Source organism: Sus scrofa, chromosome X, assembly GCF_000003025.6.
Source record: "Sus scrofa isolate TJ Tabasco breed Duroc chromosome X, Sscrofa11.1, whole genome shotgun sequence".
In the NCBI taxonomy this organism is placed as follows: Eukaryota; Metazoa; Chordata; class Mammalia; order Artiodactyla; family Suidae; genus Sus; species Sus scrofa.
This window is the reverse complement of record NC_010461.5, coordinates 15,390,817-15,416,351: the sequence shown is the minus strand read 5'-3', so window position 1 is coordinate 15,416,351 and position 25,535 is coordinate 15,390,817. Positions and strand designations below refer to the sequence as shown.

The 25,535-nt window shown below is 43.0% G+C and overlaps 1 protein-coding gene across 2 annotated transcripts in view; it reads left to right on the top strand.

The window, feature by feature from the left end:
• ADGRG2 (adhesion G protein-coupled receptor G2) overlaps positions 1-25,535 on the top strand; it is a 148,420-nt gene that overhangs the window by 102,395 nt on the left and 20,490 nt on the right. Inside the window, exons 5-18 of one of the 2 annotated variants that reach the window (XM_013985969.2) lie at positions 1,480-1,518; positions 1,624-1,647; positions 3,127-3,165; positions 5,137-5,178; positions 8,027-8,080; positions 11,529-11,584; positions 12,721-12,776; positions 15,694-15,733; positions 16,199-16,236; positions 17,776-17,870; positions 18,456-18,522; positions 22,974-23,365; positions 24,304-24,475; positions 24,658-24,814. In XM_013985969.2, coding sequence (XP_013841423.1) covers positions 1,480-1,518; positions 1,624-1,647; positions 3,127-3,165; positions 5,137-5,178; positions 8,027-8,080; positions 11,529-11,584; positions 12,721-12,776; positions 15,694-15,733; positions 16,199-16,236; positions 17,776-17,870; positions 18,456-18,522; positions 22,974-23,365; positions 24,304-24,475; positions 24,658-24,814 — 1,271 coding nt within the window. The remainder of the gene's footprint in view (positions 1-1,479; positions 1,519-1,623; positions 1,648-3,126; positions 3,166-5,136; positions 5,179-8,026; positions 8,081-11,528; positions 11,585-12,720; positions 12,777-15,693; positions 15,734-16,198; positions 16,237-17,775; positions 17,871-18,455; positions 18,523-22,973; positions 23,366-24,303; positions 24,476-24,657; positions 24,815-25,535) is intronic. The other variant, XM_021080654.1, reaches the window with a different exon arrangement.

Genomic DNA, 25,535 nt, shown 5'->3' with positions numbered 1-25,535 from the left:
TCTCAGACTTAATCGTGGTGATGAGCTTGCAAAACCCTGTTTGCCTGGGATGGAGTCGGGAGTTTTGGAGGCACACACCGATGCCAGGCACAGCCCTGGGGCCCCAGGGGACAGCCAGTGAACATCCAGCACAGACAAGCCGCTGTGCCCACAGGCCTCTCTGGCTGGTGTCACCATTCATCACCCTTCAGAAACATGTGTAGTCATTCATTCCAGACCAGCTTGGGCCAATTGGATTGTTCTGCCCCACGAGCAGAGGATTCCATACCCACACTTTGAATCTTATCGCCCAGGAACTGTCTTACTTCTCAAGAAATATCCTTGGTAATTTTTTCAAAATGTAGTAAGTGACAAAATTTGGAAGCAGTAATGCAGGACGGACAGGGCGTGTGTGTTTGAGCCAGCGCATGAGTGGTCTAAAGCAGCCAGGCCAGCCAAGCGCCTCGACACACCCGCATGTTGTCTTTACCCGATGACTCTCAGGCTCCCGACTGCAAAGCTTGTTTTAGTTGTAAGACGTTTGTTTGTCCTGTGTCTACAGAGAGGTCAAACCATTGGATCTTTTTAATATTTCAGCATGCAAAATGTGTGCAGTAGTCTGGTCTTTTAGCGTAAGTGGAGTTATTTGGCAGGAAATTTACAGCCTGATTGATTGTCTTAATAGCCACCGTATTTTAAAATAACTCACCAGGAAATTGTGTTCGGTAGTACAATATCGTGTGATAACAAGGTCTTTCTCTCCCCCCCCCCCCTCCATGGCCACGCATGCGGCCTATGGAGGTTCCCAGGCTAGGGGTCAAATAGGAGAGCTGCAGCTGCCGGCCTACACCACAGCCACAGCACTGCGGGATCCGAGCCGTGTTTGCAACCTACACCACGGCTCACGGCGGTGCCGGATCCTTAACCCACTGAGCAAAGCCAGGGATCAAACCCATATCCTCATGGATACTAGTCAGGTTTGTTAACCACTGAGCCACAGTGGGAACTCCTGCAATGTTATTTTTTTAAAGGCTAAATTCACTAGGAGAAGAGTTACCAGGTGCCATTATAAACAGAGTGGAGCCAAGATGCCAACATGTTTCATAATGGTAGTTTGACAAATTATTCAAGTAAAAAATGTCTTCTAGAACTCTCTTGAAGACTTTTGAAGGTAGTGTCTCTCTATTTTGTTGGGGTTCCTAAACTTATTTCCATAATATTCCATAGGTCAGAGTAGGCTTTTGTGGTCTTGAGTCTCATGTCCTTTATCTGTAAAATGAAACAATTATACCCATTTCATCTCTTGGGTACTTTCTCTATGATTTTCTGATTAAATGTATACTCACTGCGTGATGATGGGACCTGCAGATGTAACTGCATATTGGTCTAATAGCATGTCTTCTACTTTTCATAATGATATCTCAGAAGTTCTAACTCTTTAATATTCAACACATAATTGCTTCAAAGCATTAATTGGACATTTTTTTCCTTCTCCTGCAGCTGAATCATCTCTCGTTGGTTTTGTCCCCTACTCCAATGGTACTCCAGGCAAGATTTTGAAAAAATTTAAAACCGTATTTGCTCCAATTTGCTAAGTTTGTGACTTCATATCTTTGTGTTGTCTTTCTTTTCTCGGGACAAAAGAGGTTGAAAGTACAAGCCTAAACGGTAAGAATTTTTCTGAAGCAAGTGAAAAGTGATAACCCTTAGTATGAATATAAGTATAATGAATGGCGTTGAAGGTTTCCTTATTCAAATGACAAGCAAGAACAGAAAACTCCCTTAAACTGTCAACCCTGGAGAGCAACCTACATTTTCTGGTTAAATGATAAAATTCTTCTTATCGCGGAGAGAGGACAAGCTCCCACCAGTCTAACTGTTCGGTGGAAGGGGAGAAATAGCTATGACATCTGCAGGGTCGTATTTCACTTGCTCTTCAACACACTTTATAGGCCAGATTGTTTAAATGTGAAAAGCACATCCAGTGACTTTAGTATGATGCGGCCTGGCTTTAGAGGCACAGAGTGTTCAAAGACAGCCTTTTTAGAGATGATTTTATCAATTTTTAAGTAGTACGAAGTGAAAAAAAAATCTGGCTTCATCATGGTCGGGAAAAGGGCAAAAAATGGGGCTCTATTGGAGGGAGGGAGGCAGGGCAGCACATCCTGTTCCCTTTCTCTGTGGGTAGACAGCCTTACCGCTTATGGCAGTCAAACCCCAACACTTTTCACAATCTCTTAGTTAAGATGACCTCTCACCATGTTGTCGGTGGTTAAGAAGCTAAAAAACATAAATGCAGCTCATGCTGATCAAAACCGGTTGAAATTCACATTTGGTCCAATGGGAAGGGCCAGCATTATCATCTTTATGGGCAATTACTTTTTATAGTGAAAGAACATCTTCAAAATTGCTTTGGCAGTAGGTTTTGGATCCCATTTATGTGGATGTTTTGTTTTGTTTTGTTTTGTTTTGTTTTTTAATGTGTGATAATGTAATACTTGCCTTTTTTTCTCCCCTAAAGTTTCACCTAGAATAATAAATTCGGGGAAGGATTTTCATTTAAAGAAATACCAGTAGGGGAGATTTTAAATTGGATTTTAGGTGAAACAAGATCAAAATGTGATTTGCCTAAAAGGTAGTTGAACCTCATGTTCAAGAGCTCCAAATTTAAACTAGAATTTCTTAAAATTTGCTTTGCAAGAGTATACCATTACTTACAAATCCATTAAGCATCCACAGGGCTGTGTATTACAGTTAGCACTCAACTGTGGAAAGGTCATACCTCTTAGGGACTTTCATTATAATAGGAAAAAGGGGGACAAAATATTAAACGACATACATGAGTTATTTAAGCCTACTAATTATAAGAGTGTTGCTTTGTTTGAGACCTAAAACTTGTTTTCAGGAAGCACATTCTTAAATGAATGAATACTTGCTCAAGCATTGTCTCCGGGGATTGGGGAATGGACAGCGTGGTGAAGGGATGGGTGGCAAATACATTCGCAAATACAAATACGTTGGCTTTTGCGAGACTCTCTAACTTCTCCAGGATTTGGGAGAATAGTGAAATGTTTAAGGAGCCTCAAAAGATGCGTGTATTCGTTAATCAGGCCAAAAGTTAGGCTAATTTTTATGGTTTTATTTCAGATGCTACTTCAAGTGTCTTATCTACTTTGAACAAAACAGGTAATGTCAAGTCGTTGTATGAACATCATTGCTTGCGCTGGGTGGTTGCTTGGGTTCCTCACTTGTGTGGTCTTCTGGGTTGGTTAGTAAAAGTTTTCTCCTCGCCCATTTCCGATGCCTTCAACTGTTGATTTATTCCTCGTTTTACTTTGGCATTGAACTGTAATTCTGGTGTCGTCACACTCCTGAACGTCCAAACTCTTACGGTTATAGCACTCCATCTAAAATAACATTTACTGTTTCTTTTGATTGTCATAGTGATGCAGCTTAGCTCATAAAAATGAGGAATATAGAAAAACGCAGTGAAGAAAATTGTAGGCATCTTTAATGTTACTCTGCTAAGACATTACTGTTCATGATTGGCTGTATTTCCATTCAGTGTTACATATACAGACACAGTCTGTGTGTGTATATATATAACAAAACCAGTCACGCTTTACATACATTTTTATATCTTGCCCTTTTGACTTCATATTAAAGTATAAGTATTTTCCACCATCCCTTCCTATTAATGACTTGATAATATTCCATTGTGTACTGCACGTTGAACATTTGTTTCTGCTTTTTTACTAAAAATTGTTGCAATGAGCATCCTTGGCCAACGTCTTTGCATGCATCCCTGATTTCTGTAGCATGCGTTTCCAAGATTGGACTTAATGAGTCAGCATTATGAGCATTTTTAGGCCTTTGATCCCTACTGCCCAGTGATCTTCTAGAAAGCTCGTGCCCAGCAACATTCCTGCCAGCAGTGGCTGAGAATGTTATTATAACTGTACCTTGGCCCAGAACTGAGACCATGTCATGTATGAGGCGATCGTCCTCTCAATTCCTTCGGTTCCAGTTTGCATTTTTTATTATCAGTGAGGCTGACCATTTTTTCCCCAAAGCGCTTTTTTTTTAAATTGAAACAGAAGTTCCTGTCACAGTTGTGTTTTGTTTGCCCTGGAAAGGAAAGTATCAGGGCAAACAAAGTGGTATATTTAAAGGACTCTTAATAATAATGCACCATGCTCTCAGCCTTTATAACCACCACTGATCATTTCCCACGGCTCAGCCACATGTTGAAACCGCAGCTCCTCAATCACATATAAAGAAGTCAGATTTCTGAAAGTGTCCGTATAACATCATCATTCTCAAGTGCTTCTCCAAGATCTCAGCTTTGTGTTTTCTTCAGAATTTGGCACTCGCCCTGGGAGACCGACCTTTGCGAATCTGTGCCCTGAACACAGTCTTTTCTAACTGCCCATCCTTATAGCAAGGATTTCTGAAACTGGTTCTCCATGATCCGGGAAATGAGCCATGGGTTCTGTCCCCAACATGTGTTGGGAAGCTCTTTCTAAGGTTTGCTTCCTCAATATTTGCCTGTGAGTCGTTGACTTTGAACAGTTCTGTCCTGGTTCTGCGTGAGCTTGTTCAGTATGACTGTAGTTAGATATTCCCAGCCTGTCTGAGAATAATCTTCTCTCTCAATAATATGTTGTTATTAGTATATTACCTCCTAAATAAAAGAGCAGAATACTTTCCTGATGTTCGAGTATGCTAGCAATGTTTTAGATCCTGTGTTTACTGTTTCCCTTGAATTTTATTCTGATTCAGTTGCTCTTTACAACCTATCACCTGAAGATCCTGATAGTGACTTAATTCTGCATATTTGAAGTATAAGTCCACATTCATTAGGCTAGCAGCTGTGCATGGCAACTGCAGTAGAATTCTGTAAGCAGTCGGGTGTGTAACAGGCGTGATCTAACCGGGTACATATGGGAATCCAAGCCCCAGACCCACCCTCTGCCAGTATATGATCTGAGTATGACATTCTCATTCATTCTGCTGCCGAGATGACCAGTAGTGTCTTAAAGGTGTCAACAGTATGATTTTTTTTTTTTTAGTACTTCACTAAAATGATACTCATGGCAAACTGTTTTTAAAAACAAGCAACAATTCTGCTCTAATATTTAAATTGCTTCTTTGCAGAAAAAACTAAAATCACTATAGTAAAAACCTTCAATGCCTCAGGTATGACTTATTATCATTATCGAGACTGTTTTTTTATAACTAAAGTAAAATACAACAAATGGCTGGTGTTTATGTTTTCTTTCTCTCTCCCTCCCCCCTTTGAAAAATGCAATCTGTTCTTAATGAATAGATTTTTATGCACTGGGTACCTGAAATTGTACTAAACGTTTGGAGTTATGTAATAATGATCAGACACAATGCCCACCCTCTGGAATCTTCTAGTCTGTGGGGAGAGACAAGGCAAACAGATAACTAACATGAACACGTGTGCAGATAAGTGCAATGATTACGCAAGTATTTCTGACACGGTTAAGAGACATGGGAGATAGAAGGGCTGGTGCTAATGAGTCTCAGTGAGATGCAATTTGTGAGGGAACGAATCTTAGAGGAGTGGATCTCAAACTCTTTTTAAATCAAAAAAGGGATGTAGTTTTACGTACCTATTACAGGATTAAGGACACACGGTTTGCTTGTTTGCTTAAGAAAGGCTTCCGGTTGATTTAAGGCAGGGCTTGGCGAGCTGTGGCCTGTGGGCCAAATATGCCCACCAGCTATTCTTGTAAACAAAGTTTAAATGGGACACTGCCACGCCCAGTTGTTTACACCTTGTCCATGGCTACTTTTCTGCCACAGTGAAGAGTTGAGTAGCTGCAGCAGAGACTGACACATTTAGGCCTTTAAAGCCAAAGTTTTCTCACTTAGGATTTAAAGAATGACCTATGGCCATGTACTTGGGGGAGATTACGGCTAACCGCCCTACAAAGAAAAAAAAAAACCCGCTCAGTATGAATGAGTAGCAAAAGACACACCTCCCTGGAAATGAAGGTGCCACTAAAATTTAGAGACAGAGGAGTTCCCTTGTGGAGCAGTGGGTTAAGGATCCAGTGTTGACACTGCAGTGGCTCAGGGTGCTGCTGTGGCATGAGTTTGATCCCTGGCCCAGGAACTTTCATATGCCGCAGGCGCAGCCAAAAAAAAAAAAAAAAAAAAAAAAATTTAGAGAAAAGATGGGAGATGCTAGAATGAAAAGCTTAGGGAGCAATAGACCAATGGTTGTCAAGAACATTTAAAGCATTACTACCCACCATATGTATGTTCCATAGTATTTGCATAGTGTATGTTTCTGGTGAGTTATATCCATAAGCAAGTATATTTAAAATGAAATCTTAAGAGTTCCTGCTGTGGCTCAGTGGGTTAAGAATCCAACTGCAGTAGCTTGGGTCGCTGTGGAGGTGCGGGTTCCATCCCTAATCCGGCACAGTGGGTTAAAGGATCTGACGTTGCCACAGCTGCGGCTTAGCTTCAATCCCTGGCCTAGGAACTTCCATACGCCACAGGGGCAGCCATCCAAACAAAACAAAACCTTTCTCCTTTGGCGTGGGTAACATTGCTGTGGAATGATAGAGAAATCTGAATGTCAGGTGACTTTGGGCAGCTGAATTCCGTTTGCTCGGAGAATCAAAACTCAGCTGAAGCCTGATGCCTGCACACCAAATGTGAACTAAATCATCCTGGCAGAAACCATATCACAGGCACTAACTCAATTTTTAATTTTAGTTTGTGTCCACACCGGTTCCCTTAGGAAAGAATTAAGCACTCATAACGTGCGGTGGAAATAAAATTACATACGCAGGCCTTGCATATGTAATTCTGACCAAACCAGCCAACTACTTCTTCCCATGACAACATTTTCCCCTTGGCAGTTTGCTAAATACATTATTAGCATCCGTCCCTCACAGGTATTGTAGATTTCTTATACTTCATCAAAAGGATGACATCAAGGAAGGACAGATTCTCAGAGGAGTATCTGAGCTCTTTTTAAATCAAGGAAGAGATGTGCCTTTCCTTTCACCAAAGGAGAAGGTATTTCTAAAGGTAATGCGTATGAAGTTTTTCGTTCTCACATGGCTTATTTCAGCTCCCATCATCTCTGCCTCCTTTGTACGCCTCTGTGCGCTGTTGTACTGGCCATCCCTCCATTTTTTTCCTCACCATAACTTTTCATTTACTGGCCAGTATCACCCACTAGATTGTAAGCTAGGTGAGGGCAGAGTCTGTATCTGGAACCTCCCAAAGCCCATCGAAGATGGTAGGGGCTCAGCTAACCACTTCTGAATTTTGTAGTTTTGGCCCATGTGAAATGACATCATAATATTGATGCTATTTCATACATACACTTGTGCAAGGAGCTAAGATCAGCATTAATGTTCAAGGACTCCCCTGCCCAGGAAAAGAAGGAGGATTTATGAGTAAGGGCTATTTCATTTGAAGTCTCTGTGCTGGGGAGTTCCTGTCGTGGCTCAGCGGTAATGAACCCAGCTAGGATCCGTGAGAATGTGGGTTCGATCCCTGGCCTCGCCCAGCGGGTTAAATATCCAAAGTTGCCGTGAGCTGTGGTGTAGGTCGCAGACTCAGCTAGGATCCCGCATTGCTGTGGCTGTGGTGTAGGCTGGAAGCTGTAGCTCTGACTCAACCCCCTAGCCTGGGAACTTCCATATGCCACGGTTGTGGCCCTAAAAAGCCAAAATAAATAAATAAATAAATAAAGTCTCTATACTCAGTTGTAGTCATGCTGTTCTTTTTATAAGTGGACAGAAATTTTAGGGAGGAGTAGGCGGTCAGACACTGACATACTAAAGAATAGTTGAGTCCTGTTCCATAGCTGGACTACTAAGAAATGAAAACTCTTATTCCTTTAGTTTTTGTGGAATCCATCTAGCCAGTTGTACCTGGCACATAATATTTTTGGGACACGTTTACTACTTGAATTTGTGAATTCTCTTAACAATATAGTATGTAAGTACAGGTGTTAACATGCTTAACCCTCTGGGTTGTGTTTTATTTGCAGGTGTCAAACCCCAGAGAAATAACTGCAATTTGTCATCTATTTGCAATGACTCAGGTAAGTTCTTGGGTACATTATGCATCACCAGATAAATTAGCTCCATAGAGAAATGGTTTGTTTTCCTGCTATTGAGTATGTGATGTGTGTCCCTCTGATTCATAACACCTGGCTACTAAGAGTCTCAAATGAAAACCAAAGCAAATTTTGGATCTGGCTGAAAGTGAGAGAATGGGTTAACTTCTTTGGTATGAGAACATGGAGCTCTACACCAAATATTTTTCACCATCGCTTTAAATCCATAGCTAATACCCTTAGAGTTGATTCATGAACATAATTAATAATGAACTTAATTATGGAAAGCCACTTCTTGTATGTAAATCCTTCGAGCTTTTCCATAGGATCTTAAGTATTAAGACTTAGAAAGGGAATGCTGTCTTTTGCCAAAAATAAAGCAAACTGCTAGAATGTTGAAAACTTCACGTACGCCTAGTTTAACGGGACGCTAATTCCAGCAGTGTCCGCAGTATATTTTGCCATCTCTAAGGCTGTCCACTATTTTTAAAAATTAAGATGGAAATCTCTTGAGAACATGCTGTTTTTGAAATAAGAATATTTTCCCTTCTGCCATGGGCCAGAAGGAATGAAACAACCGCTTTTCTCACGTTGGTTTGGCTCTCTGAGCTCCCTCCCTTATTAAAGCCAATGAAAGCCGATGTGAAAAGCAGAAACACACGGTGCGGCAGGTCAGAACTGGATCGTGCAGGGGAGGAGAGAACAGGAAGGTAATCATGTATCTTAAAATATTAAAGTCTTAGTGTGGCTCCATTGCTATAACAAAGCCAGTCATTTTAGGAATGTTTTCCTTTCATTCTGTTCCTTTTAGCAGTTTAGTCATTTGTTTGAAGAACTTAAGAAACAATTTCAAGTAAAGTAAGTTAAGGTTGGATAGTTTAGAAAACAAGAAAACTTTGCATCGAAAGACTGTGCCACAAACACTTTCTGTTGGTGTAAATGAGAGATTTACTGACATGAGCTTCCTGCCGATAGTATGTTCCAGGTAGACCGTAAGAAGGAACATAGCAGCTGGCTTTGATGAAAGGAGAACCAACTGTGTTGGATCCATTTCCCTTTCATACACTGTGTCACTCTCTTGTCTCCTCCTCCCACCTCCTCTCTTACACCCTTCTCTTGAGTGACTTCGCCATCATTGCATTATTTTCATGCTTCATCTATGTTTCGGCCTGGTGACTAATGTCTGGCTTAGTGTTATGTCTGCATGACGTTTGATAACTCTTTGAAAATTGAACATTTAGTCAAAAGACCGGGTCATCTTGAGTAACAGATGCCAGGAAGCTGGTTGGAGTAATGTTTTCCCCAGTTCAGCTACTGAATTGACCATTTGTTTTAGTGTCTGGTGAAAACAACCTCTTCAGGGGACCAACTCTTTTGGCACCAGAAATTCCACGTTATCCTGCCAGAAACGAGAAACCTTCACTTCTTGCAGGTTCCACCTTGGGTTCATTAAGGGAATTGGAGGCTGATGCGGAACCTGGGAGCGGAGCAGATAGTTAGGCTGAGGGTCAAATGGTGGGGGATTCCTGGCTGCCCCGACACCACTGTGCATGCAGCACGGTTATGAACCTCGGCCTGTGCTTAGGAAGACTCAAGGATGAACTCGGAGAATGGAGGGGTGAGGGAGAAAAATTGTGGCTGTCAGCACACACACAGGCCCTAAATGTAGTTTTTAAAAGCTACCGTTTTTGCCAAAATGGACAAGTAAATTCTTTGCCTATACCAAGCATCTTTACTTTTAATAATTACTTAGGGCATTAATTGAAATTTCGGTGTCAGTGTGCAGAGCTTGAGATTCTCAATAGAAAAGTTGCTAAAATAAATACGTCACGAGTTCCCCGTTGTGGCTCAGTGGTTAACGAAGCTGACTAGCATCCTTGAGGACACAGGTTCGATCCCTGGCCTCGCTCAGTGGGTTAAGGATCGGGCATTGCCGTGGGCTACGGTGTAGGTCGCAGACGCAGCTCGGATCTGGCGTTGCTATGGCTGTGGTGTAGGCTGGCAGCTATAGCTCTGATTCGATCCCTAGCCTGGGAACCTCCATATGCCACGAGTGTGGCCCTAAAAAGCAAAAAAAAAAAAAAAAAAAAAAAAAAAAAAAGGGTAAGTCCTGTTTATCTCTGGTGTAGTGGCGTTGTCAGCCATCTTAAGTGGCAGTGGACCATTGGGGACTTAGGTGGCTATGGGACTCAGCTCTGCTTTGGAGCACAATCAAAGATGAGACAGGGAGGCCTTCCACCCTCCTGCCCCCGGAGTTGGCATGCTTCTGTACAGAGTCCAAATCATAGGCTGCCCCATGTTTTTGTAGGTAGTTTTATTGGAACAGCCATGCCATTTATTTATGTATTGTCTACGGCTGCTCTTATCCCACAAAGTTGAGCAATTTCGACAGAGAACATACAGCCCACAAAACCTCAAATATTTGCTCTCCGATCTCTTAGCAAAAAAATTGGCTGAGCCCTGTTCTAGTGTATATGCTACCCTTGCCCTTCTGTTCAAGAGGCCACTTTTTGTCTCTGTAGATTATGAAGTGTGCACAGTGGCCCTCGGAGTCCCTATTTTCTTTGTTTCCAGATAGAGCCAAAGCCCCTCCAAGCATACCCTGCAGGAAATTGGGTTCAGTATTTCCCAAGGCGAGCATTTTCAGGACAGGGTTTTCTGGCATTTCTGGGACAAAAACCACAATGAGATGTTCAACTGAAGAAGGGATTTGCCCTGCACGCCATTCAAGTTTCCAAGCAAAATCTCAACTTTGTTCCTAGGAAAGATAGTGCATTTGGTAGCTGTATTTTACAAAGAAAAAGAAAAGGTCCGTTCAGGTCTTTTGCCAATTTTGCATGATAATGTGTGAAAATAGAATGTGTACATGTATGTGTAACTGGGTCACCATGCTGTACGGTAGAAAAAAGAATTTGTATTGGGGAAATAACGATTCAAAATAATAATAACAATAAAATTCACCCTTAAAATAAAAAAAAAAGAAAATTAAAAAAAAAAAAAAAGAAAATGGCAAGGAATAAATAGACTTCCATAAGGCTGCTTAACTGCTGAGAAATACTTTCTCCTCCCTCCTGTATTTACACAACTGCAACTATAACAGCTCAAAAAGATTTTCGATGGTAGAGCTACCGTTCCTCCAGTTAACATCTTAAAGGGAAACAAAGTCCTGATGAGAAGCATGTAGGGAGAAAGTTTCCTGACAAGGAGACAAGTTTTTTCTTTTTCTGCATGCTTTTTGTACATTCTATAAAATGTATAGATGATATTTTCTGAAAATTATATTGATCATCATTTCTCATAGAAAAGAAAATGTGAATAACAAAGAATTGGATGAAACTGTTTTAAAGTCATGTGATAATCTTTTTCTGTGTTGTATCAATCCTGAAACTCTAAGAATGCCATCTCAAATTTCTTTTTGAACATTTCTTTTTAGCATTTTTTAGAGGCGAGATAATGTTTCAGTATGACGAAGAAATCAATGTTACCCAGGTAGGTTTTAAAGATTTTTTAATTGCAATTTTAAAAAAATGAGTTTTTGTATATTCAAAGATTTGCCTAAGGTTCAATTTATTTGTGGTTTTTGGCATATTTATGATCAAATTTAAATAAAGTGTGTTGTTAAAATACTAGCTTTGTCGAAAGGGCTTGACCTCGTGATAATCATGGTAATTTGTTAAAAATCATATTTTAGTCTTCACTAGGTTTGCTGGTGAATGTTGGAATTCTATTACCAGTAAAAATTTAAAATTATTTTAGGAACTCCTAGCAATATGAAATATAATATATTGACTCTAGAAATAGTCTTCTCAGAGTTGTCCTGTGGCACAGTGGGTTAGGGATCCTGTGTTGTCACTGCAGCAGCTTGGGTCAGTGCTGCGGGATGAGTTCAGTCCCTGGCTCAGGAACTTCCACATGCCGTGGGTGTGGCTGAAAAAAAACAATAGTCTTCTCCATCTGATTCTGTTCACCCTCTGGGGGATTCAGACACAGTCGTATCAGCCTTCCCATAACCTAGACTGGTTCAGGGGATGCCAGCTAAAATAAATGTGGTTTGTTCATTCAGTGAATATTTCCTGAGCACCTTCTATGTGCTAAGCAATGAGCTAGGTGCTAGAAATGCTGTGATGATTACTACTAAGTGTCCCTTTTTACATTGGGATCTTTTACTTAAATTTGGGACCTTTCACACAGAGAGCTTCTCGGGGAACCCTTGGAATAAACAAAAGACAGAAATTGGCACATCAGACTTGCTGGTTTAGAATTTTTTTTTTTTTTTTTTTTTTTTGTCTGTATGTGTGGCACATGAAAATTCCTGGACCAAGGATCGAACCTACTCCACAACAGTGACCCGAGCTGCTGCAGTGACAATGCCAGGTCCTTAACCTGCTACACCACAAGGGAACTCTCAGAATATTTTTTCAAGAAAACAGAAAAACAAAAACTGACTCAGCCAATATGGATTTGATCATTTGCTAGGCAATATTCCATGCAGTTAGGAATCCATCTTTGGCGTGTAGGTTTTTGGGTGGCCAACAAAAACTGAAGAACGACTTCTTGTTAGAAAGTGTTATTATAAAGCAAAACAATGTATGTTGTATTCTTAATGATTTTTTTGCTTCTAACAGAAACAAATTGTGGCTAATGGCACCTTAACTGGAATCCTGTCTTTAGGTGAAATGAAGTGAGTAATCTGCTGTTTGATTTAAAACTTTAAACATCAACTAGGGAAAGATACTTGTTGAGCTATCTTTGGGAAACCAAAAGTAGGAAAGAGACGGACCAAGAGGTTATAAAGAATTAGCTCTTGAGATCTTTGCAGACTAACCATAGTCACCTGTAATCAGTTAATGTCACCATGATGCTGTTGTCTTTGATGCTGTGGAATTACGTATGTCACCAAACCAGATTCATTCTGCCCCATGTGCACGCGGCAAGCCAAAACACTGCGAAGCAGCAAAGAGAGGGTTTATTCCCGAGGCAGCCACCTGAGGAGAATAATCCTCAGATCTGCCTCCCCAAAGACTAGGGGCTTGGGGTATTTATGGGAGTGTGCGGAGCATGGAGAAAGGTGATGGGGAAAAGGTATGGTGATGTTCCTTCTGCGCAGGTGTAACTAGGCGATGGGCCTGCACATTGCAAAATGGGGGCGCTTAGCACGGTCTGAGGGTGGAGTTTTCAGCCCTCTGACATTCACGCAGGCCCAGTTGGAGGGCGATGGGGTCCAGCCTTCACCAGCTGAGCTGGAACTAGACACAGTTGACTCCAAGTTTCTGAAAAGAACAACCCAGGCAAACATCTTCCTCTTTAGGCTCAGTGCTGCTTGGAGGACATGCACGTCTTAAAAGGACTTTGATTAATGAAGGCAGGTTGCAGGCGAAATGGATTTGACTCATGATTACCCATGGGTTCAAGAGCTCCATCTGAACTGGTGTTTGAGTTTTAATATGATTTGGTAGCCAGCAAGTCTGCAGGAAGAGTTCAGGGTAGGACCCCGTGTATACCATTTATTCATGCTCTCACGAGGCATCCGTCATTCACAAGTCAGAGAAAGGTCGTTGTCAAGTAGACGTCAGCTGACAAGGACAAGCACAGACAGTGAGCAAGGCATTGCAAATAAGTGCTTCCTTCTAGTTAGACAGTAGGTCAAAATGTCAGCCAACTGTAAGTCTTACCTTGACTGTCACTGGGAGGGGAAGGCTAAGCCTTCGCCTTCGTGCAGGGAAGCAGCATCAGCGATGAAATTCATCTCCTCTCAGCTCTGCTCTTCTCTCTCCAAAGAGATTTTCGTAAACTCTTGAACCAAATCCAGAAGTCTGGGGAGTACCTTTGTTGACACTGAAGAGAAGAACCTTGCCGAGGTCGAAGCAAAACTCTTCTAAGAGGCATCCTTTGCATTAGCATTTTGACCTGCCTGCTTCTGATGCTTCGGCAACGCCAAGGTCTGGAGAAGAACAGCGTCATTCCACCTGCTGGATATCAAACATGTGTAGGGCTCTTCTGAGGTTACAGTGGCAAAAAGTTCGACTAGTGAGGACTGGAATGGGCAGAATATGGGTCATATGCCTTATGCCTGTATTTTGACTTCCTGATGAAAAACCTAGCTTTTTCTAACGATTCAAAGTATGTATGTGAAATTAAAAAAAAACCCTGAAGGTATTAATGTCCTCAAAGGGATTTTAAACTTCAGATTGGGAATAATGGTGATAGGAAGCATGTTTTTAACCTCATAAATTTGTAAAAAAAAAAACACAGCTTCGCTTACTTGTACTTCATTTTAGTTGCTAGACTTGAAATATAGATGAGTTCATTTAAAGCCATCAGGAATCTGTTGAGCACCTACTATGTGCTGGGCCTTGGGGGTACACATCGGGAGAAGCCCGACTCTCTGAGACAAAACACTGGGTCTAGAGCAGTGGTTCTCAACCCCGGCTGCATAGTAAAATCACCTGGGGAGCACACGCCATGCCATTTAAACCAGTACTTAGGGCCTGAGTCACAGCTTCCCAGCTGGTTCCAACGCGAGGCCACTTTTGAGATCCAGGAGTCTAGCGTCTGATAGGAAAGAAGCAGGCAGCAAACAAATGATAACTATACAGGATGGTCCCTACAGTGAAGGTGACATGTACAAGGTATGAAAGAATGTTCTAAGTGTCTGAATGTAGAGTAGGCAGAGGGGTTAGACATGCTTGGAGGGGCCAGGGAACGCCCCAGAAAGAAGGTGGCTTCTGAGCACAGTTATGCTATAGCGGCTCCTGGCAGCTCAAAAAGCTAGCTGGTTACCGTTGCCACCATCCATCTCTCCAGACCCTCCCTGGAGCCAGGAACTATTGCCAAGTCCTCAGAGCGGGGTTTCTCAGCCTCAGCACTGCTCTCCGTTCAGGGCCTGATCGTTCTTTGTCGTGTGGGGCTATGCTGAGCATTGCCGGAAGTGTGACAGATCTCTGGCCTCGACCCTGCCCCTAATTGTGACAATCAGAAATGTCTCCAGATACTGTCAGATGTCCCCCAGAGGGCAGAGTCACCCTCCGTTCAGAATAGCTGCCTTAGAGTGAATTCTTTCAATTTCTTTCATCCTAAGTTCAGGTGAAGCTCTGCCACACCGAAGAAATAAAACCATTGTTGGAGTGGGGCTGGAGGAGAGGAAGGAATGAGGGCGATTCCTCAAGAGCAGCTGTGAGAGGGGAAGGCAGGCCAGGTCCGTCCGAGAGGGAATGAGGAAGAACCCAGGGGCAGAGGGCCCCCGGCGTGAGTGGCTGGCTCCTCTCACATTTTGCCTTCGGCCAGCCTTTCCTCTGGCCCGTTGCCTGAAGAAGCTGCCTGGGGGTTGCGGTAGCCTACTGACTAATGAGATTGTTCACCCATAATTTATATCTTGCTGTTGGCTAGAACTGATAGAGCTTCTATCTGGTTAGTTTCCCTTGTCATATAAATAATTGATTTTTTCCACATAAGGACTCTCTTATTATACCCGGTGTTTCTTCAAAGTGAATGCTGCAAGCAATAAATACCATATGCTTAGTTTAATTGCTAAAAATCTAACTTGTTTTGAATTTGACATCACCAGTGATCTCCGTGTCACTTTCTCATTTTATTAACAGACGATCAGAACTCAACAAAACCCTGCAAACCCTGAGTGAGGTAATCCTAGTACATCCTGCACTTGTCTATAATTATTGTTATTATTTGAGGGAGAGCACGGAGCTCTTTATTCCTAAGGAGATGTGTATTCAAATTACCCTAAATCTGTCATGGAAGAGAATTTACGGGCTAGTTCCATTACTCCAAAAATCAGCACTAAACTCAATGGATGCACATTACAAGGGTATAGATTTTCCTTCATGTAAAACCAAGTTTCTTAAAACCAGGGCTTCAGGTGAATGAGCTCCCTGGTGTGGTAGAGAGCTCCCTGGCAGTGGAGGTATTCAAGTGGAGCATGCATGGCCTGAATAGCTTCGATGATATGTCAGTCATCTGATAGGAATGTGAGTCGGATGATTTCTAGGGTTCTTGTGCTTCTAAGATTCTGTGATGCTACGGTTCGTCCTGGGGCATCTTGCCTGACACTTTCAACTGTCAAAGTAACATACATATTTTTTGTTTCAGACTTATTTTATAGTATGTGCTACAGCAGAGGCCCAAAGGTCAGTCATTTTTAATACTTTTATACATATCATTATTTCTCTACTCATGAGAAATAAAGTATTGAGGAATCTTCGGGTGCACATTCAAAGGCGTTCCTCTAAAATAAATACGCAGTAATGACATTTGGTTATATAATTTTTAATTCTTCCAAACACGTTTCACTGTCAGATCCATCCTTTCCTTTCTTTTTTTTTTTTTTTTTTTTTTTTTTTTTGGTCTTTTTGCCATTTCTTGGGCTGCTCCTGCGGCATATGGAGGTTCCCAGGCTAGGGGTCTAATCGGAGCCGTAGCCACCAGCCTATGCCAGAGCCACAGCAACTCGGGATCCGAGCCGCATCTGCAACCTACACCACAGCTCACGGCAACGCCGGATCATTAACCCACAGAGCAAGGGCAGGGATCGAACCCGCAGCCTCATGGTTCCTAGTCGGATTCGTTAACCACTGCGCCACCACGGGAACTCCCCTTTCATTTCTTTATGAAGCACAGGGGCATGCGTGGTGTTGGGCCATTTGCCTCTGATTCTGTGAAGCTAAGGATCATTGGTGTCTTTAGCCCAACAGGCCACCATGTAGGACCTACAACTGGCTCCCAGTGGTCCAGTCAGGGTGAAGGCCACACAGAGAAGAAGAAACATAATATGAAGCTTGGGAGAAGGAGAGAGGGAAAAAGAAGATTGGAAAGAAAGTAAAAAGTCTGTGCAAGGGCGAATCAGAGAGATGGCCCTACGATTATTCAAGGGTGCACAGATTATCATTTGAAATTATGGCCACTGGCTATCCTGGCTGCATAAGCCAGTGGCTCTTAGGTCAGTAATCTCACTACATGAATCTTGAGCATTCCATGAGCGTAAAAGTCCTAGAAGATAACAGGTTCTACTCATCAAATGATTCGTGGGTACCAATAGTGGCAAGTCTTCCATGAAATTGTAGAGCGGATCCCTATCCACTCTATGTATTTAGTTATTTCACTTACCTCTTTTCATTATTGACAACATTAATATTTTGTTCCCTTAAACCCAGACTAAAGTAAAAAACAGAATGTCTTAAACTCCTAGTTGTCCGATGATCTAGATTGAATTGCCAGAGAGATTTTGGATTTACGAGACCTTGATATTCATCTAGGCTAGTATGTGAAAGGGCTCTCTTGATGGAAACCCACATGCTTCCAGACACCAGGCAAGTAGCCGGCTGGGGGTTAAGGCTCTAGCTGGCAGGATGCTTGTCTTTGCAACCTGATTTCACCCCTGATGTTCATTATGCCAGCCGGCAAAATGAATCAGCAGCTGTGTGTGGTCAGAGGGTCTCTGGTTTGCAACCCCTATGAATGTAAACCTCTATAAATACCTTGTCGTAGAAGATCTTTGGGGTAAAAGTTCAGGCCATGGTAGTGGCTGTTTGCAAGCGTATCAGGGTGACATTGCAAGTTCACAGTGTCAGTGTCCCCTTTGCTCACTCTAAATTTTAAAAAGCAATTACAAGTATGTAGGTAGATTTCCAGTTTGGTAACACTCTGGTTATATGTATTTCTCTTCACAGCACATTAAATTGTACATTCACAGTAAAACTGAATAAGACAATGAACATATGTGCTGTGATGGTTGCTTTGCCAACAGTAAAGATTCAACCATTGGGTAAGTTGTCTCTGTCGTTATTGCTGTGTTTGTTTTCATGTGACTCTTTTTTTCCCCACATGACTTTGATGGGTTCTTTTTAAAATTGAAAATACAGTGAATACATTTACGTATATTACGGCTCTATATTTTGACTCTTTTGTCCTTGGGCAGTTTTTCGGGAGCTCTAAAAGGTGAATTTTTTTTTTTTTCTGCTTTCTCAATAAAGTTTCAGTGTACTGGATTTGCAAACATGACAAAACAGACTCTATTGCAAGGGGAGAATTCTGTTCGGAGTGCTCGGCCGATTGCTGTCGCGATATATTTACTTCTGAATTCCTCTTAGGAGTTGCTAAAGAGCAGTTGATATTGCATGTATATAACCTGCCCCCAAATTATTCTCTCAATAAATATTTTTAAGTACCTACTATTTATATATAATTGTCAGTATAATGGTATCCAATTTATTTTATCACCTGTTTTGCTCTAATGCCTATTTAAAATGCCATCGGTGTAAGAACCTCAATACTCAATGGCTCTGAGTTTCTACCTTGCCTTATTTTTGACCATGCTTTGTCTTCTTTCTTTTTCTTCTGTCTCCTTCAGAGCAGTGCTGCTGTTCTGTCAGGATCCCCTGCCCTTCCTCTCCGGAAGAGTTAAAAAAACTGCAGTGGTATGTAGCACATATGCTGCCTCTTTTCCTAAAAAAAAAAAAAAAAAAAAAAAAAAAAAAAAAAAAATCAAATTAATTGCCATGCTGGCTAAGGAACTTGGAAATTTTGATGGTGAAAAAGGGCTTTCAATTGTGGGAGAAAGGCAAAGTTTTCTTTCGTATTAAGTTTCCCTTGCCTTAAACCAATGGTTTGCAATCTTGGTTGCACAGCAGAATCACCTGGGGAGCATTAAAAATATCCTGACGTGGAGTTCCCATCGTGGTTCAGCAGAAATGAACCTGACTACCATCTGTGAGGACACAGGTTCGATCCCTGGCCTTGCTCAGTGGGTTAAGGATCCGGAGTTGCCGTGAGCTGTGGTGTAGGTCGCAGACACGGCTCGGATCCTGCCTTGCTGTGGCTGTGGTGTAGGCCAGCAGCTGTAGCTCCTGTTCGACCCCTAGCCTGGGAACCTTCATATGCCGCGGGAGTGGCCCAAAGAAATAGCAAAAAGCCAAAAAAAAAAGTTTTTAAAATGCTTCTGGTGGTTTTAATGGGCAACTAAAGTTGTAAATCACTGCCTTAAGCTCTGCCCCAGTGGAGGTGAGATGGGAGATGGATGCTTCCAAATAGCAGATGATCCTAAAAGTCATGGATGGTGTGGTCACAAATGTATACAAATTTACATGAAAAAACCCCATAAAGTGAATGATTGAAAATGCTCACAAAAGTTCCCACTGATTGGCCTGCCTGCTGGTATTATGGGTGATTTTCTTGTTTCTTTGTTTTTTTTTTTTTTTTGCAGAATTTTCTGTACCTTTCTACAATCGGATAAAAATTGCATTTAGCAAAAGGACATGTGTTTTTCTTTCTTTCTTTTTTTTTTTTTCTTTTCTAGGGCTGCACTCACAGCATATGGAGGTTCCCAGGCTAAGGGTCCAATCGGAGCTGTAGCCGCCGGCCTACACCATAGCCACAGCAATGCCAGATCCAAGCCGAGTCTGCGACCTACACCACAGCTCACGGCAACGCCGGATCCTTAACCCACTGAGCAACCTCAGAGTTCCTATAACCCACTGAGCAATCTCACGGTTTCTAGTTGGATTCATTAACCACTGAGCCACGACGGGAACTCCGGATCCTGCTTTATTTATTTATTTATTTATTTATTTTTGTCTTTTCCGGGCCGCACTTGCGGCATATGAAGGATCCCAGGCTAGGGGTCGAATCGGAGTTGTAGCCGCCGGCCTACACCAGAGCCACAGCAACTCGGGATCTGAGCCACGTCTGTGACCTACACCACAACTCACGGCAACGCCAGATCCTTAACCTACTGAGCGAGGCCAGGGATCAAACCCGTGTCCTCTTGGATGCTAGTCGGGTTCACTAACCACTGAGCCATGACGGGAACTCCGAGATCCTTCATTTCTAACGAGCGCCCAGGTGAAGCAGGTGCTGCTGGTTCATGGATCCTACTTTGAGTTGGGCATGTCTACACAATAGAGCAGGGGTTCTCAATTCTGGCTGCACATTGGAATCATCTGGGGAGTTTTAGAAACACGGAGGCCTGCATCCCACCCTCAGAGATAGTGATGTCATTGGTCTGGGGTGCAGCCCAGGTTTGCAGATTTAAAAAAAAAATTCCTATGTGGGGTGATTCTAATGTGTAACCCAATTGGAGAACCATTAAGCTAGAATTAGATGACGGCCCAGTGTCTTTCCGATACCTTGGTTCTTAAGACTGGCTGTGCCTAGGAAACACCTGGGGCCCTTTTAAAACGGGTCGGTCAGGATTTCCCTGGTCACTGCGGGGGCGTGGGTTCCGCCATGGGCGTGGCCAAAAAAATGAAAAATAAAACTAATGTGTCAAGATGGCTTTCTGAGGTGCTGGAAGTACTCTATATTTTGATCTGGGTGGGGATGATAGAGGTATGCACGTTGCAATTAAAATTTTTATAATTCTTCCCGCTCTAAATGTAACATTAGTACATTTTATTGTATGTAGGCTATGCCTCAGCAAAGAAGCACATTAAAATGAATACCAAAAATTTTTTTTAAACTTTTTAAATTAGGAGTTCCCGTTGTGGCCTAGCAGTAGCGAACCCGACTAGTATCCGTGAGGATGCAGGTTCGATCCCTGGCCTCGCTCTGTGGATTAAGGATCCGGTGTTACCACGAGCTGTGGTGTAGGTCCCAGATGCGGCTCAGATCTGGTGGTGTTGTGGCTGTGGCATAGGCTGGCAGCTGCAGCTCTGATTCAACCCCTAGCGTGGGAACCTCCATATGCTGCAGGTGCGCCCTAAAAAGACCAAAAATTGTTTTAATAAAAAAAAGAATAAAATTAATACGGATGCCTGCACCCACCCGAGATTCTACTTCATTTGGTTTGCGGTGGGAGCCCTGGCACTGGCGCTAAAGAACGCCAAGGTTTCTACAGTCTAGGTGGTATTGCCCACTACTGCTCTGCCACTCCCCATGTACTTCACCCGGTGGATGGAGGGCTCTGACTAGCAGAAGTGACAAGGGCAGTACAGGGCAACCTCTTCATGGTGGAGCCCAGTGATGGAGAGCCCCATACTGGAAGGTCTGGTTTAGGCAGACGGCCAGATAACACGAAGGAAATTGAATTTACACTTAGCAAAACCCTTTGCCACGACTTGGCTACATGGGCTGCTGCCTTATACAATTTAGGGACTGGAGCCTTAGAGAAGTTGGGTGGATTGCCCAGAGGAGCAGTGACAGCTGGATCCCTGGCCAAGGCGTCGAGACACATCTTTCTGACTCTCTGGCACCCCTTTGTCCACATTGCTTCCTGAACCTCAGGCCAGGAGGGAGAGGCCGCCAACCCGATGCTTGGTCCAGACTGGGTTGAGCTGGCATTTCTTTTTATGCATGTGACTTTCCTTACGTTTCTCAACCTGATGTTCCTCCCTCCTCTAACCCCAGAGAAGCTTCAAGAACACGTTCTCATCGGTGTTCTAAGTCGCCATCTAACACTGGATCCCTCGGAGGCTTCCCTGGGCGATCGTTTGTTGCCTCTTCTAGTTGCTCCTCCTCCCATCCCAAGACTGGTGGATCTTGTGCCAGATGGTAGATGAGTTCCCAGCCTTCCATGGACCTGTGAGCCTCACCCCACCCCAAGACCACCTGACTCAGACACTGAGGAGAAGGCCACAAACCTATGTTTTAAAAAAATCCTTTGGGTAATTCTCAGGCACAGCCAAGTTTGAGAACCACTGGGCTACAGTAACAGTGAGAGCGTAGCTACAGTCGTAGCTGGGGACCAGCCTTTTGGTCCCAGCTTGATGGATTTTTTCATTAGCAAACAAGATTATCTTGGTCACATTCTATGTGCTAGTTAGTGCCCATGGCAAAATAGCAGGATAAAATTTGATTCAATTTCCTGTGCTCATCAGTTTCACAAAAATGTATTTCTTGTTAACTCAATTTAAGACTTTCTTGAAACAAAATTCAATTAGTTGAAGAAAAAAAATGGCAGTGTGATTTTCCTCTCCCAGCCAATGTCACCAGTGCATGCAAATGACCTAAATTTGAAGTTTCTTGGAAGGGAAGCACTTATTTGTGACCCACCAAGAAGACCAGCAGGAGAATTTGCTGACCTTAAAATTTTCTCTTCTACAATTCACTGACAATGATTTTACATATTTTTCTAATATCTATCAACACGCAGGAGATTGTAATTGTAATGGACAGAATTATGTTCTTTGGTTGCAAAAACTGTAAGAAAAAATTGAAGAACATTTTATTGTTACTGGAAAATGTAGAGCTGCTTTTCCGTTTACACCATACCCTTTGAACCTGATATTAATACTGAGTTGACACCAGAGTTATTGAATTGATTATGGACATAGTTCTGAAGTAGATATGCTTTAGCCTCTAAGTCAAATCAGTTGTTCTAAAAACTATGAGCCCGTTTTATCAGTGTGAATTTGAATCTTAAAGGAAAAAGATACTCTGATGTTTGACTCGGTTTTTAGAAAAAAAAAAATGTATGTCTGTTTGGAACGGTGTGGGCGCTTGGTTCTGTTTTTTTCTTGAGAATCAATTTTGTAAAATCTAAAAAAAGAAAAAGAGATTCCTAGTTTATGGAAAGCCACCCATTGGGTCACAAGGCATTTTTAATAGCTTCCCTCCCTAAGAGGCACCTGGAAACGTTACAAGATGTCAACTGACTGATAAGTGATAAAGTTTCGGGTCCAGGAGCAGCAGTGAACAAGTGAAGCAGAAATGGGAATTCATAAAGAGCATCCCTGCTGGCTAATTCCTTTCACAGGGGGAGGTAATGGCAGTGGGCAGGGGCAGGAGGCCAGTGGCAGGTACATGGAGGGCGTGCAGTGGCAGGTCCCTGATGCAGCCATGTCACCTTGGTGATGTCACAGCGTTGCCAGAAGAGATTAGCCTCTATAGCTCATTTGTGTCTCACACGCATCTTTCTGATTCTTTCCTTTAGTGACCCACAGGATCCCGTTGCGTGTCTTGCTGGTCATCCACATGGCCCACCACCTTCTTCTTCCAGAAATTCCATCCTATTTTCTCCTCCGGCCACCATTGTGTCCCAGTTGTCCAGTGCCTTCCCTTTTTCTGAGCCTCTAGCTCATCCCCCTGTGACCCAGAGCCCTCACTCTCCAACCAGGGAGATTCCCCTTCCTTCTCCCCGGCCTTCAGCTCCCATAGCTTCCAGCCCTGCCATTGATACGCCCCCACAATCTAGAACTATCTCTTCCCTTACGTCCCCAAGTGATCTTTTGGACACCCTGCCACCTGTGAAAGCCTCACTTCCCTCTCCCATCACGTCTGCCGCTGCGAATGTCATCACGACCAGCACACCTCCTGACAAGACAGGTAAATATGAGAAGCCACACTGTTCCCACGTTTGTTGTAATTCTAGGTCGCAGATGTGGCTGTGGGGTAGGCTGGCAGCTGTAGCTCCAATTTGACCCTTAGCCTGGGAACCTCCATATGCCTCGGGTGCAGCCCTAAAAAGCAAAAAAAAAAAAAAAATCAGGCTTACAGCTGTTGTCCAGCTGTTAATTTCATAATATTCTCCTTCCCACAAAAGAGCTTCTAGTTACCCATATCAAGTTCTGTATGCATGATATAAATACATGTATATTTGTGCTTATACAAATATACACTAATGCACTTGAACATTTTTTTAAGTTAGGTTTCTTGAAGTATAATTTACATACAGTAAAATTCATCCAGTTCTATGGATGAATGAAATTTTTATGGTTCTGGGGGGTTAGATAAACACCCACAGTCACGTAAACCACCATCATCGTCTAGGACATTGCCCCTGTCCCCGAGGTTTCCTCTTGTCCCGTGATAGTCAACTCCTACTCACCACCCCCAGCCTCTGGCACCACTGATCTGTTGTGTTTCCCTATGCTCTCAATTTTTCTGGAACGACGTATGAAGAGAATCACTCAGTATGTAGCCTTTTGAGTCGGGCTTCTTTGACTTAATGCATTGGACTGTTGGAGACCCATCCATGTTGTTGCATGAGTCAGTAGCTCCTTCCTTTTTGTAACTGAATAATAGTCCATTGTATGGATGAACCAGTTTGTTTAATCACTCTCTAGTTGATGGACATTTGGGCAGTTTCCAGTTTGGGATGATTATGAAGCTATTATAAACATTTATGAACATGTCTTAAGACATGTTTTCATCTCCCTGGGGCAAATACCTAGGAGTGGGTTTGCCAGGTCACAGAGTCTCTGCATGTTTCTCGGTGATTTTTCCATTATGTGTTCATAAGGTGATTTGGCTCTCTGTTGTAGAAATCGTTCACACGAGCAGCATCAGTGTTTCTGATCTCGAGAACCAAGTGTCCCGGATGGAGAAGGCTCTGTCCTTAGGCAGCTTGGAGCCTAACCTCGCAGGACAGATGGTACACCAAGTCAGCAATCTCCTTCATTCCCCGCCCACCTTGCTGGCCCCTTTGGCCCAAAGGTATGACTTAGCAAACCCTAGGTGCTCGTAAGAGGGGACTCGCTACTGATAATGGTGCTTCTGTATGATTAATTATAGCCAAGTATTGTTCTCCCACGGACGAGGTTCATAATGGCTTATTCTGCTTAGACTGGGAAAAACAACGTGGAGTGCTGAGTTTGAACTGCTACGTCTCTTTACAGATTACTGAGGGTAGTGGACGACATCGGCTTACAGCTGAATTTTTCAACTAAGACCATAAGTCTGACCTCCGCTTCTTTGGCTCTGGCTGTGATCAGAGTGAATGCCAGTAATTTTGACACAACTACCTTTGCTGCCCAAGACCCTGCACATCTTCAGGTACATGCACATTTCTTGTGGAAAAGACCTTTCCTCTTTTCTTTTTTTTAAGGGCTGCACCTGCAGCATATGGAAATTCCCAGGCTAGGGGTCTCATCGGAGCTGCAGCTGCCGGCCTATGCCACAGCCACAGCCACAGCCACTGGGGATCCCAGCCTTGTCTGCAACCTACACCACAGCTGGCAGCAACGTGGGATCCTTAACCCACTGAGCGAGGCCAGGGATCAAACCCCCATCCTCACAGACACTATGTCAGGTTTTTAACCTGCTGAGCCACAATGCGAACTCCGGGACCTTTTCTTGTATATGTTTCAAGTCCTTGTTTCTTCATGACTGAGGCAGTTACTGCTAATACTCAGGGGTGATATTCAAAATATTTAACCTCTGGAACAATGAGCCACCGCAGGTTCAAAAAAAGGACATTGGTCTTGGCTGGAGCAGGACCTCAGAGGCCCTTGTTGCGTCCAGCGTTAACCCTTTAGCAGCCGGGGTGGGGGTAAAGGGGGGGGGTTGTCCAGTGGGTTCCACGCAGCTGGGAGAACAGGGACACCAGCTGTTTATCAACCCATTTCAATATTTTAACAAGCGTTATGACTACACTGGTGTGAGTAATGGTGCTGAGTATCAATCCTGCTTCTAGTGTTTCTCTATCCACCTAGTAGAGGGATTAGGGGCTGAAAACACCCACGTAAAACCAAGTCTTGCCTTGTAAGTTAGTTTT